The sequence below is a fragment of the Neophocaena asiaeorientalis genome, unplaced genomic scaffold, assembly GCF_003031525.2.
Source record: "Neophocaena asiaeorientalis asiaeorientalis breed wild unplaced genomic scaffold, Neophocaena_asiaeorientalis_V1.1 scaffold218, whole genome shotgun sequence".
NCBI lineage: Eukaryota > Metazoa > Chordata > Mammalia > Artiodactyla > Phocoenidae > Neophocaena > Neophocaena asiaeorientalis.
The window spans coordinates 10,571,036-10,583,811 of record NW_020172818.1 but is presented as its reverse complement, the minus strand read 5'-3'; the positions used below and the strand labels follow the sequence as shown (position 1 = coordinate 10,583,811).

The 12,776-nt window shown below is 40.7% G+C and overlaps 1 protein-coding gene across 3 annotated transcripts in view; it reads right to left on the bottom strand.

Annotated features, from left to right (window-relative positions):
* CLNK (cytokine dependent hematopoietic cell linker) overlaps positions 1-12,776 on the bottom strand; it is a 187,515-nt gene that overhangs the window by 80,087 nt on the left and 94,652 nt on the right. For 2 of the 3 annotated variants that reach the window (XM_024741747.1, XM_024741746.1), the window contains exon 5: positions 6,048-6,085. In XM_024741747.1, the coding sequence (XP_024597515.1) occupies positions 6,048-6,085 (38 nt within the window). Of the gene's footprint in view, positions 1-6,047; positions 6,086-10,638; positions 10,708-12,776 lie in introns of those variants that run through there. The other variant, XM_024741748.1, reaches the window with a different exon arrangement.

Genomic DNA, 12,776 nt, shown 5'->3' with positions numbered 1-12,776 from the left:
ACCATGATGAAGTGGGGTTTATCCCAGGAACGCAAGGATCCTTCAATATATGCAAATCAATTAATGCGATATACCATATTAACAAATTGAAGGAGAAAAATCACATGATCATCTTAATAGATGCAGAATAAGCTTTCAACAAAATTTAACACTGATTTATGATAAAAACTCTCCAGAAAGTAGGCATAGAGGGATGTTACCTCAACATAGTAAAGGCCATATATGACAAACCCACAGCCAACATCATTCTCAATAGTGAAAAACTGAAACCATTTCCTCTAAGATCAGGAACAAGACAAGGTTGTTCACTCTCACCACTATTATTCAACATTGTTTTGGAAGTTTTAGCCACAGCAAGCAGAGAAGAAAAAGAAATAAAAGGAATCCAAACTGGAAAAGAAGTAAAGCTGTCACTGTTTGCAGATGACATGATACTATACATAGAGAATCCTAAAGATGCTACCAGAAAACTACTAGAGCTAATCAATGAATTTGGTGAAGTAGCAGGATAAAAATTAATGCACAGAAATCTCTTGCATTCCTATACACTAATGATGAAAAATCTGAAAGAGAAATTAAGGAAACACTCCCATTTACCATTGCAACAAAAAGAATAAAATAGCTAGGAATAAATCTACCTAAGGAGAAAAAAGACCTGTATGCAGAAAACTATAAGACACTGATGAAAGAAATTAAAGACGATACAAACAGATGGACAGATATACCATATTATTGGATTGGAAGAATCAACATTGTGAAAATGACTATAATACCCAAAGCAATCTACAGATTCAATGCAATCCCTGTCAAACTACCAATGGCAATTTTCACAGAACTAGAACGAAAATTTTCACAATTTGTATGGAAATACAAAGACCTCAAATAGCCAAAGCAATCTTGAGAAAGAAAAACGGAGCTGGAGGAATCAGGCTCCCAGACTTCAAACTATACTACAAAGTTACAGTAATTAAGCCTTATGGTATTGGCACAAAAACACAAATATAGATCAAAGGAACAGGATAGAAAGCCCAGAGATAAACCCTGACACATATAGTCACCTTATTTCTGATAAAGGAGGCAAGAATATACAATGGAAAAAAGACAGGCTTTTCAATAAGTGGTGCCGGGAAAAGTGGACAGCTACATGTAAAAGAATGAAATTAGAACACCCCCTAACACCATACAGAAAAGTAAACTCAAAATGGATTCAAGACCTAAATGTAAGGCCGGACACTATAAAACTCTTAGAGTAAAACATAGGCAGAACACTCCATTACATAAATCACAGCAAGATCCTTTTTGACCCACCTCCTACAGAAATAGAAATAAAAATGAAAATAAACAAATGGGACCTAACAAAACTTAAAAGCTTTTGCACAGCAAAGGAAACCATAAAAAGACAAAAAGACAACCCTCAGAATGGGAGAAAATATTTGCAAATGAAGCAACTGACAAAGGATTAATCTCCAAAATTTACAAGCAACTCGTGCAGCTCAATATCAAAAAAAAACAAACAACCCAATCCAAAAATGGGCAGAAGACCTAAATAGACATTTCTCCAAAGAAGATACACAGATTGCCAGCAAACACATGAAAGGATGCTCAACATCAGTAATCATTAGAGAAATGCAAGACAAAACTACAATGAGGTATCACCTCACACCAGTCAGAATGGCATCATGAAAATATGTACAAACAATAAATGCTGGAGAGAGTGTGGAGAAAAGGGAACCCCCTTGCACTGTTGGTGGGAATTTAAATTGATACAACCACTATGGAGAACAGTATGGAGGTTCCTTAAAAAACTAAAAATAGAACTACCATACGACCTAGCAATCCCACTACTGGGCATATACCCTGAGAAAACCATACTTGAAAAAGAGTCATGTACCACAATGTCCATTGCAGCTCTATTTACAATAGACAGGATATGGAAGCAACCTATGTGTCCATCAACAGGTGAGTGAATAAAGAAGATATGGCACATATATACAATGGAATATTACTCAGCCATAAAAAGAAATGAAATTGAGTTACTTGCAGTGAGGTGGATGGACATAGAGTCTGTCATACAGAGTGAAGTAAGTCAGAAAGAGAAAACAAATACCGTATGCTAACACATATATATGAAATCTAAAAAAAAGTAAAAGGTTCTGAAGAACCTAGGGGCAGGACAGGAATAAAGATGCAGATGTAGAGAATTGACTTGAGGACATGTGGAGGGGGAAGGGTAAGCTGGGATGAAGTGAGAGAGTGGCATGGACATATATACACTACCAAATGTAAAATAGATAGCTAGTGGGAAGCAGCCACATAGCACAGGGAGATCAGCTCAGTGCTTTGTGTCCACCTAGAGGGGTGGGATAGGGAGTTTGGGGGGGAGACACAAGAGAGAGGAGATATGGGGATATATGTATATGTATAGCTGATTCACTTTGTTATAAAGCAGAAACTAACACACCATTGTAAAGCAATTATACTCCAATAAAGATATTAAAGAAAAAATAAGCAAGTCGAATACAACAATACATTAGGATCATACACCACGATCAAATGAGATTTGTTCCAAGGATGCAAGGATAGTTCAATCTGCAAGTCAATCAACACGATACACCACATTAACCAAACGAAGGATAAAAAAATCACATATTGACTTCAATAGATGCATAAAAGTATTTGACAAGTTTCAACATCTGTTTATGATAAAAACTGAATAAAATGAGTATAGGAGGCATATACCTTAACATAATAAAGGCCATATATGACAAGCCCACAGTTAACATCATACTCAGCCAGAAGTGTCTTAACTGAGATCATGAATGTAAAATTTTTAGCAAAATACCTGATGGTCAACACTCACTAAACGCTAGTTGTAAATATTATTATGACTGCTACTGTAATAACAACTACTATTTAAAAAAGCTTGAGATAAGAGAAGGCCACCAATCATGGTTTGTTCTCCTCCCTTTAAAGTCTCTCTAACATTTGTTGAGTACTTTATATGTGTTAGGTGCTTTCTGTACTCTATTTCATTGTATAAGCAGAAATACCTATGAGGTGATTTTACTCTAGTGTAGGAACCTGGAATTAGATAGGCTTGAGTTTAAATTCTAGGTCGGCATTATTCTCATTCTGAAATATATTTAGACAAGTGCTTTAGTAGTCCCAAGCTTCCAAGTGTATGTCTTTTTTTGATCATCACTCTATCAAAGGGAAAGCAGTTTGGTAAAAGTAAAGACTAGTTACAGGATGAGTCTGCTTTCCAGGTAAACAATAGCATGGGGGACCTCACCAGGCCCCTATCTGGAGGACATTTTGGGCTCCACTTTGGCTCAAGGCAACTCTGCTCATTCAATGAAAAGGTATAGAATGCAATTTAGTAAATCTGTGTTCTTCATGGGACAGCATAAAGAAGGAGATGGACCCACTGAAGACAACAATTTTGACTTTCAATGTGCTAGCCCTTGATTTTCCCAAGTGCTTCCTATGGAAAGCAAGGCTTGAGTCTTACATGAACAGAGGAATTAGGCAAGTTTTGAAGGGCCCGTTTATCAAACGTAGAGAGTTCAGGTGCAGGAGACCAGGGAGCGACATAGTGATTTAAGAGCAGGAACAGGTTAGTAGGGGAGAGCTTGGTGACCCAAAGGAAAAAGATTACATCACTGAACACAAAGTTGGAGTAGAAACATTTGCATATTTGCGCTCATGCTGTGCCCCCAGCAACAGGTCATTATAGCCCTGAAACCCTGCCTACTTGGTCTGGTCTCAGGAGGTAAGCAGGGATCAGACTAGGAGTTCTTGGATGGGAAACCAGGTGAGATTGGTCTGCTTAGCATTAGCATGGATCCAAGATGGAGTCATCCTCTCCTAGATCTAAACTGTGAGTCCACTTTATGACCTTGGGGAGGTTACTTAACCTCCCTTACTTCAGTCTGTAAATTGGAGAAGGCTAAAGTTACCTTATTTGGTTGCAGTCAGAGATTAATTGAGCAAATTGTATATAAAGGTTCTACTTTGGTGCCTGCCCATGACAGGAGCTCAGGACACGTTAGATCCATTCTCTCTAGTTGACGTGCTGAGTATCAGCGGAGCTGAGTGCCCATGGCAAAGCAAAGATGCTGGGAGGTGCATTCCAGGGGTTTTCAGAATTGACCTGGCAAAGTGAGTGAGGTGACTGGGCTGTTCTCCTCCAGAACTGCACACAGAAGTGAGCTCTGAGTTGAAGCACCAGTATTTGACTCCTTTGGGATTTGACAGATAGACATTTTTGCAAGGACATCATTTTTATACTATTATGGCAACCAAGACTCCTCAGAGCATAGTCTCTTTGGGAAAGCCTTGGACCTGTTGGAAGAACTGGAGATGTGAGACAGAGCCCATCTTTAGTCCTGTCACCTTGCTAGACTTCATGGGCTCAGGGCACAAAGGGACGCCAGCAGGAACAGCAACCACCGCTCCAGGCCTGAAGAGAATCTACATCAGACCCTCAGAATCTTGCCCCCAGGACCAAATATAAATATTTTGGTTTATTTTTTTCCAGAAAGAGAAAGGGACAGAGTTTTATTTTAAATATAATGCATTACATCTATTTATCTGTTAACCTATCTAGTATCTGTCTACTGTCACTATCAGGGTTCTTACTAAAAGCTCAGTATATATAAGCCTTATACTTTATAAAATATTTTGTGATTGACTGATTGATTCATCGTGTGTATGTGTGTGTGAGTGTGTGTCCTGGGATGAAGAGCCGTAGCTTTAATTTAATTTTTTATTTAAACTTATTTATTTATTTTTATTATTGGCTGTATTGGGTCTTTGTTGCTGTGTGCGGACTTTCTCTAGTTGAGGTGAGCAGCGGCTACTCTTTGTTGTGGTGCGCGGGCTTATTGCAGCGGCTTCTCTTGTTGCGGAGCATGGGCTCTAGGCACGTGGGCTTCAGTAGTTGTGGCACATGGGCTCACTAATTGTGGCACACAGGCTTAGTTGCTCCAAGGCATGTGGGATCTTCCCAAACCAGGGCTTGAACCCATGTCCCTTGCATTGGCAGGCGGATTCTTAACCACTCTGCCACCAGGGAAATCCAAATTCTTAAAGAAGTCTTTCAAATAGTAAAGAACCAATGATTTTACAGGTAAATCCTGTCTATCTATCTATCATCTATTTATCATCTATCTATCTCTATCATTTCTATCTATCCCATTTATCATCTATAGATAGGTTAGTTAAAAGTATTCAAATTATGTAAATTATAATTTAACAATTAAATTATTTATAGTATTAGATATCTAATTTCATGTTATAAATTTAAAATTTTCTTGTCATTAAACATCTTTGTAAATATTATCAATGACTTCATAATATGAATATATCATAATACATTCAATGATTCTTCTATTATTGAATATTTAGCATGATCCTAGTGTGTTGCCATTTAAAATATATTATAAAATATAGATGAATATTTAAATATTAATCCAAATTTTAGCTTAATTCTTTAATTTAAATTCCCAACCATAGAATTATGGGGCCTAAGAAAATGGACATTTTTATATTTGTTAGTTAATATTATGAAATTGCTTTCCAAAGAGTTTCTTGCAATTTAAAATTTCACCATGAGTTTTAGGAAGTGATTTTCTCATCACACACTTGCCAGCACCATGTGTTGGTATTTTCACCTTATTCAATCTTCACGATGGCCACTGTGAGTTAATTTTTGTCTTTACTGTATAGTTGAGGAATGGAAATGTAATATTTTTCCCTTTCTCTATATTAATGCCTCAATATTTATTTATTTTTCCAGTTTTACTGAGAAATAATTGACATACATCACTGTATAAGTTTAAGACATACAGCATGATGATTTGATTTACATATATTGCAGGAATACAGTTTTCTACCCAAGAACTGAAATGCAGTTTTCTCTGCCAGGGAATTATGCCATTTGGAAAAGTTTAATTGTTTTAAATTCACTAAGTACCTTGATAAAAGCCACTTACTTTGTAAATATCAAACACTGACAAAATAGGTAAGGAAAGCAGCTGACTTACGTCGTCAAGAAGAGGCTCATTAATAGTCTGGTACTGGCCTGCCAACAAAAAGAGACCAAAATGTTATTGCAAAACATTGGGAAGACTGGACCCTTGTTTTTCTCCAGAAATCTTGTGCTCATTTCAATTAATTTTTCTTGACTGTAATTGCTCAAAATGAAGTGCACATTTCCATGCTTCTCATTCTATCTGCTACTGTTACATAACAGGGGCAATGGAAAAGGAGGAAAGAGAATCAATTCCCAACTAAGAAGCCTTTCCACAGCAAGCTAGCCTTCTCGTTGAAAGAGAAACAATGTTAGAAGGAACGCTGACCCCCAATCAGTAGCACCCAAAGTGATGACTCACATGTGTTTTCCCCTTGCCCTCTGGCACACATTGCATTTGCAATAATCTGTCCACACATTGTCTTCTTGAACAGACTCTACATATTTTAAGAGTAGGGGCCATATCTACTTATTCATCTATCCCTGGCTTGAGGTGCAGGGCCCTCTTGACCAAATCAGTTTTTTTTTTTTTTGTGGTACGCGGGCCTCTCACTGTTGTGGCCACTCCCGTTGCGGAGCACAGGCTCTGGATGCGCAGGCTCAGAGGCCATGGCTCACGGGCCCAGCCACTCCGCGGCATGTGGGATCTTCCCGGACCAGAGCACGAACCCGTGTCCCCTGCATCGGCAGGCGGACTCTCAACCACAGCGCCACCAGGGGAGCCCCAAATAAGTTCTTGATAGGAGTTTGATGAATAAATCTTGTTCAGCAGATGTTTCTTGACACTCAACTTCCTCCCTTGGACTTGTTCTATGAAAGATTGCCAGAAGGTCATCTAGTGTATTCAGTGCTCGATGTTTTACATTTTACCCTCAGATTATGCAAAAGCGCCAAAGAATTGCTCACATTCTTCCTCATACACTTAATTTTCCTAAATTGCAGTACAATTTCATGCTGTTAGTCTGAATTTGGGAACATTGTAGGCAGAAAATGTTCTTATCATGTTCTCTTTATTAGCACATATATGAGAAGTTTCTAGTAGGTCTCAGGACCAGAAGCTGCACACTTCTTTGCTTTGATTTAATGGAAAACATCAATCTTAAAAGAGATCACATTTCCCTTCCTCCTTTAGCTGTTAAGACTCTCAGGGCAAATTTCTAGCCTGCGTCCAAATAGTGCAGAGGACCATGGTATGATGTGTATTTCTACCTTTTGGTCTGGCTTCATCATGTTCTTAAATTTTGTCCTTTCACCCTGAATTCTCTTCCCATACCAAAATACAAAATTAATAGCTGTGAATTTGTGCCAGCATGCCAAAGTCTTCTGTAGGGTGTAATGTATAAATTAATGAAACTTTGGCTCAGTGGAAACACAGTTCTATGGAATTTGCCTAGGACCAGTGCATGGGGGAAATGTTAAGCCAGAGCTAATCTCCTTGAGATAATGAGCCAGGAGGAGGAGAATCCTGTCTGCACCTGCCACCAGTTACAGTCTATTCTGGTGGTAGGACCAGCAGCAAACACTACCCCGGGGGGCACTAATAACATCTCCCTGTCCCAGCACAATTACACCCATAGTGAGATCCCTGGCAGAGAAACCTACAGGTTTTCCAGCCTTTTAGCAATTTGTACTCTCTCATGAATTGAGTTAAATTAATAATGTCACCCATTAAACACCAGCTGGTCTGGCAGGCACAAATGAGCACAGACTTACTGGGGATCCGCTCTGGCACTTGTGATCTAGGAAAGCAGCTCCACTGTCTAATTCAGGGTTCAATATCATTTCATTTTAGGATATTGGCTTCATTGAACTTAGTCATTATACCCACATTCTCATGGAGAGCTGTGAGGATCTCTTATTTCAGCAGCATTGCAGTCTGAGACCCTCCTGGATTCCCCAAATATGCTGCGTGCCACTTCTGGGTCTTTGCTCGTGTTGATTCCACCTGGAGTCCCTGTCTCCTCCATTTTGTTTCCCAAAATGCTCGGTAAACTTTGAGATCCTCCTGGGGCTTCCTTTTCTGACCACTACAGGTCACTGTAATCTCACTGAATCAGTTAACAGCCGTCATTTTCTGTTTTACTCACCGTTAGGCAAATAAAAAGAAGCAGCGTCTGATTACTTCTTTGTTGTTTAAGTCCACTGCCCTTCTATAGGGAAGGAATTATCTTTTATCTCTATCTCCCTCAGTACCTACCTGTGTTATGAACAATGCAGAGTTCTGCAAATGTAATTCTAAAAGCATAGTTTTAAAACTGTAAATCAGCACGTGTCATTCATGGCCCATGAAACATAGTCCAGATTCCCTGCCGTTGCTCCCAGAGGCCAGCACAGCCTGCCGCCTGGCCTGTCTCTGATCTCATCTCTTTCTAGTTTCTTCCTCCTCTGAGCTCTAACCATATCAGCCTCTTTTTAAGTTCACCCAGTACATCTACCTCAGAGATGTCGCATGTGTCCCTGAGTCCAGAAAGTTCTCTTCCTCAGCTCTGCTGGGGCCTGGGTACTTTTCACCCATCATACTGTGTCTGAAATGTCATCTCCTCTGGAAGACCCTCCCTGACTACTAATCTCAGCTAAACATTAAAGAGCACCTTCCAGCCCCGGTCATCGCTAGCTCAGGTGCCTGGCAGTGGTGAGAATGCTGTGTGCTCACCAAACCCCCTTTCCTCTTCCTGTGGACGTTCGGCTGGCGCACAATTCCTGGCATCCCTTGCACTGGGCGGTCTTGGCATGGAGCTATGGACACTGGGATGAGGCAGGTGTGATGGATTCCACTCCAGGCTGGTCCGCTTGACTCTCCACCTCTCATTCCTGCCTCAGTGGCTGGCCAGAGGCAGAGGACCCCAAGGCCCTCAGGGATGATGGAAGCCACTGGGTAAAAGGAGAGTGAATCCCAAATGAATGTTTGGAAAAAGACCTCCTTCAATTTACATTGGATTGTGATGTGAGCAAGAAATAAACCTTTATTTTATTAAACTACTAACATTTGTAGTTTATGCATTATAGATGTTAGTCCTCCTTGATTAATACACCCTGCTCAGCTTCTCCTTAGCATGTAAGAACAAGGCAAGCCAATGAATATATCACACAGTTACAGACGGTGGTGCCTGTCTTGCGCGAGACAGTGGTGAGATTCCAGGCTCTTGATCACTCCTGTAACCCTGTGTATGGTAAGTGACAATAAATGAACAGTCGGCTGTGGAAACACCCAGAGCTTGGAACCAGCGACAGAACTTTCAGTAGAACCTGATCCCCTCCCTTGCTGAGGGAACTTGAGATTGGTGCTCCCTCTTGCTGGGCCCAGATCCTCACCATAGTAACAGTCCCCCAAATTCTTCCCAGTCTTTGAGTCTTCCTGGAACTGAAGGATAGATTGGCTTCTCAGAGAGAGCCGTTTTTTAGAAAGATGAGGGAAGCTGCTTAGTAGCTTTCCACATCACCATCCTGGAAGAGTGATGGTGATGCTGTGACAGTGGAGGGTCCCTCATCGCCCTCTGGAACCAAACAGCCACAGAGAACAACTGATTTCTGCGTGACCCTCAAAGGAAACATCTTTTTACAAAAGACAACATTTCCCTAGCAGTTATTTTTAAGAGGGAAGTGAAGATGAATATGTGTCATGTAAAGCTCAGGGGGTTTCCTGACTGGCAGAGGCAATTACCCCAGACTTTAGTCATGAACATGGACACCTCATGCCTGCAGAGGTGTGACAAAGGTGTACAACCAATGTCCATCAAATTTAGGTCCCCTGACCATCGGCATCTTGGGTGCTTTATAAAAAAGAAAGAAAGAAAATGTGGGCTCCGGAACAAATCAATTGCTTTTTACACAAGCTCCTATGGTGATATTTATTCTGGTCTCAGAAGTCTGAGAATTAGTGACATAGAAGCTCCCACTCTTGTCCAGTGGAAGGTGAGCCATGTGAGTTAAATAAAGTGAGGAAGAGAGACTCTCAGGTTATTTTCACTTATAAACACTTCCATGAACTTAAGCCCCTGGAGGTGCAAGGCTGGTGCCTTGTCTATGTCCCCATTTAGTACCTTTAAAGGGGCAGGGTAGCTGGCTGAGTACCCAAGTGCTATTGCCATGGGATAGGCAAGGGTGAAGAAAATCCCGAACTAGTCCCATGAAGAGAATGGTGTGAGAAGAAGGGAAGCCTGCAGAGTTCTAGAACTTTCTGTTTCTCTAGGAAGGGAAATGAGTTAACAGGCCTTTCAGATGATTGTATTTCTAAACCAGACAGGTTCCCCAAGTGAAACCAGCTTCTGCTTTCATTTCAGTCATGAAACCAGAGGGAGAGGCACAGGGGGAGAGAGGAATGGTGAGGGTTAGGGTTGCCTCCAATTCCAGAGGCTGCCAGCTGGACTTATAAATATGTAGAAAAAAACAAGAGGCCAGTGAATCGCAACTTCCCGTGACTAAGTGCTCCAGAGCAGAGACCATTGTGTCTCCGCATATCCATTTTCCCTTGCTTCTCTGTACTAGACCTCCTCCTGGTTGGCTGGGTACATGGCCACCTTGAGTAAGTCCTTATTACCTGTCCTAATCTTCATGTGGGCATGAGTTCAAGTTTGGTTGATGGAAGAGGTGGAAAATCAACTCACCATTTCCAGGAAACTTTCTTGAGGGAATTATTGTGCACCACTCATTCCTTCTTCTCCTTCCCTTCATCCCTCCTGCAGCCCAGAGCACAGACATCACTATTTTAGGCGATGGTATGGAGGCCAACTCGAGGCGGGGAGGGATGCAGGAGGGGCAGGGTCTCTGAGGACCCTGAGGAGAAGAGCTGCCAAACAGCCTTAGACTGCTTGCCTCTGGTCTTGACTTACATAAAAAACTATACATAAACATTTGTCATGTTTCAGCCCCACGATTTCTTTTTTAAAGTGTCTTGCAGCCTTAAATGTTTTTTTTTTTAATCAGTCTTGGTGCTCACCAATAACGTAGCAGAGCCTCTGATCAAAGGCACGGACACATGTTTCACAGAAGCTGAATGAGAAGTTCTAGGTTCAAATCCTGGCCGTTTCACTTTCTGGCCATGTGACCTCAGGCAAGCTTGTAAGCCGGGTGGGAATAAGAGTATCTACCCCAAATAGCTGTTGAGAAGCGTATATAAATAACTCCCTGGCTCAGTGCGCCACTAAGGAATTGCTGTGTTCTGTGTTTCATGTCTTTTCAAGTTCAACTTCATGGCCAAATCTTTTTCACTCAATCCAGATCTTTAGATCTTCAGATCTATATCTTGTTCATTATTTAGTGCCCATTTTCAAACAAAGTATGTGCCTTTTCCAACATTCAACTGTGTTGACGAGCACCAGTCAGTTCTTCAGAAGGGTTCTTCTAGCTGAGGTCCCTTCTAGCCGTGAAGCTCTGGGATTCAATGACTGAGAAAACCGAGGCTGACAATATTTGGTGCCTAACTTAACATGTGTGCTATGATGGATCTGAGTTCTACACTACTGGTGTCTTTACGAGTTCCCTAACTTCACTTGGGCTTCATTTAGCTGATCTATACAGCGAGGATAATAAAATCTGTACCTTACAACTAAATTAGATAAGTTTATAAAAGGTCTGGCACAAAGTAGAGACTCCATATATGTTAGTTTCTTTTCATTTTCTCTCATTCACAGATCCTAGGGCTCGCTGGTATCATGAGAGAACCAGTATACAAACTCCGAGCTCCACACTTACAGCCCTTGGTTCTTTCCTCTACAAGATGCTGCCTTTCTCCATTTTTATCTTTTAAAAACTTGAAAGTATTTGGGGATGGAGGGCATTGGCCTGATCTTCCTCTCACTATGGTGGAGTAGGATAGTTTATACTCTTTACCCTGGCAGTTCCCAAACTTTAGAACATCTTCAGCTTGGCATCGATCCATGGTTATAGGGAAAGGCAGGAAGGAATTTGCCTAGAGTTATTTTCACTGTCTCTGAGTAAAGGATTATGATGTCCAATAAGCCTTGACTATGACTTGTATAGTCAAGGGGAGCAGAGAAGAAAAAGGGAAGAAAAGAGGGAAGTAGGAAGGGAAAGAAAGAGACAGAAATAGAGATATAGAATATATATATACACATATAATGTATGTATGTTATATATCTATTATATATTGACTTTGTCATCTATCATCTATCTGTCTGTCTATCTATCTGTCTACCTATGTATCTATCAGCTCAGTCATCTAGCACTTCTGGGAATTTTGGTTTTATTCACTGAACCACAGTCTCTTGATCTGAAGATTATAAACTGTGAATTCCGAGTCACAAATAGTCTAAACTCAGTTACATGGGAAACATGTATTGGGAGTTGTGAGAACAGGCTTAATGTTCTCACTAGATGGCTCTTGGAAATTCACTTCCCTTTTCTAGTTCTTAGTTTCCTCATCTGTAGAGCACAGTTTTAGAATCTCATACTAGCTGAGTCCCCAGAAATTTTCATTTTTATTTCCTTTTTTAAAAACTTGTGGCCAAAGCTGGTTAGAGTGTCTGTCACATTAAGAAACTACCACAATTGGTTGAATGAATGGATGGATGGATGAATGAACGGTGATAGTTAAGGCAGCTGCCTCTTGGTGGAGACAGCTTTGATAGTTTTCATCCACCTATCTATATATGTTTTTGCTTCAGGAATGATTCTCAAAAGACTGTCCTAGAACTACCTGAATTAGAATTATCGTGTTAAAGGTAAGGATTCTCTGGCCTCACTATAGCTCTACCAAAGCATAAACCCTGGCATGGGCTTGATG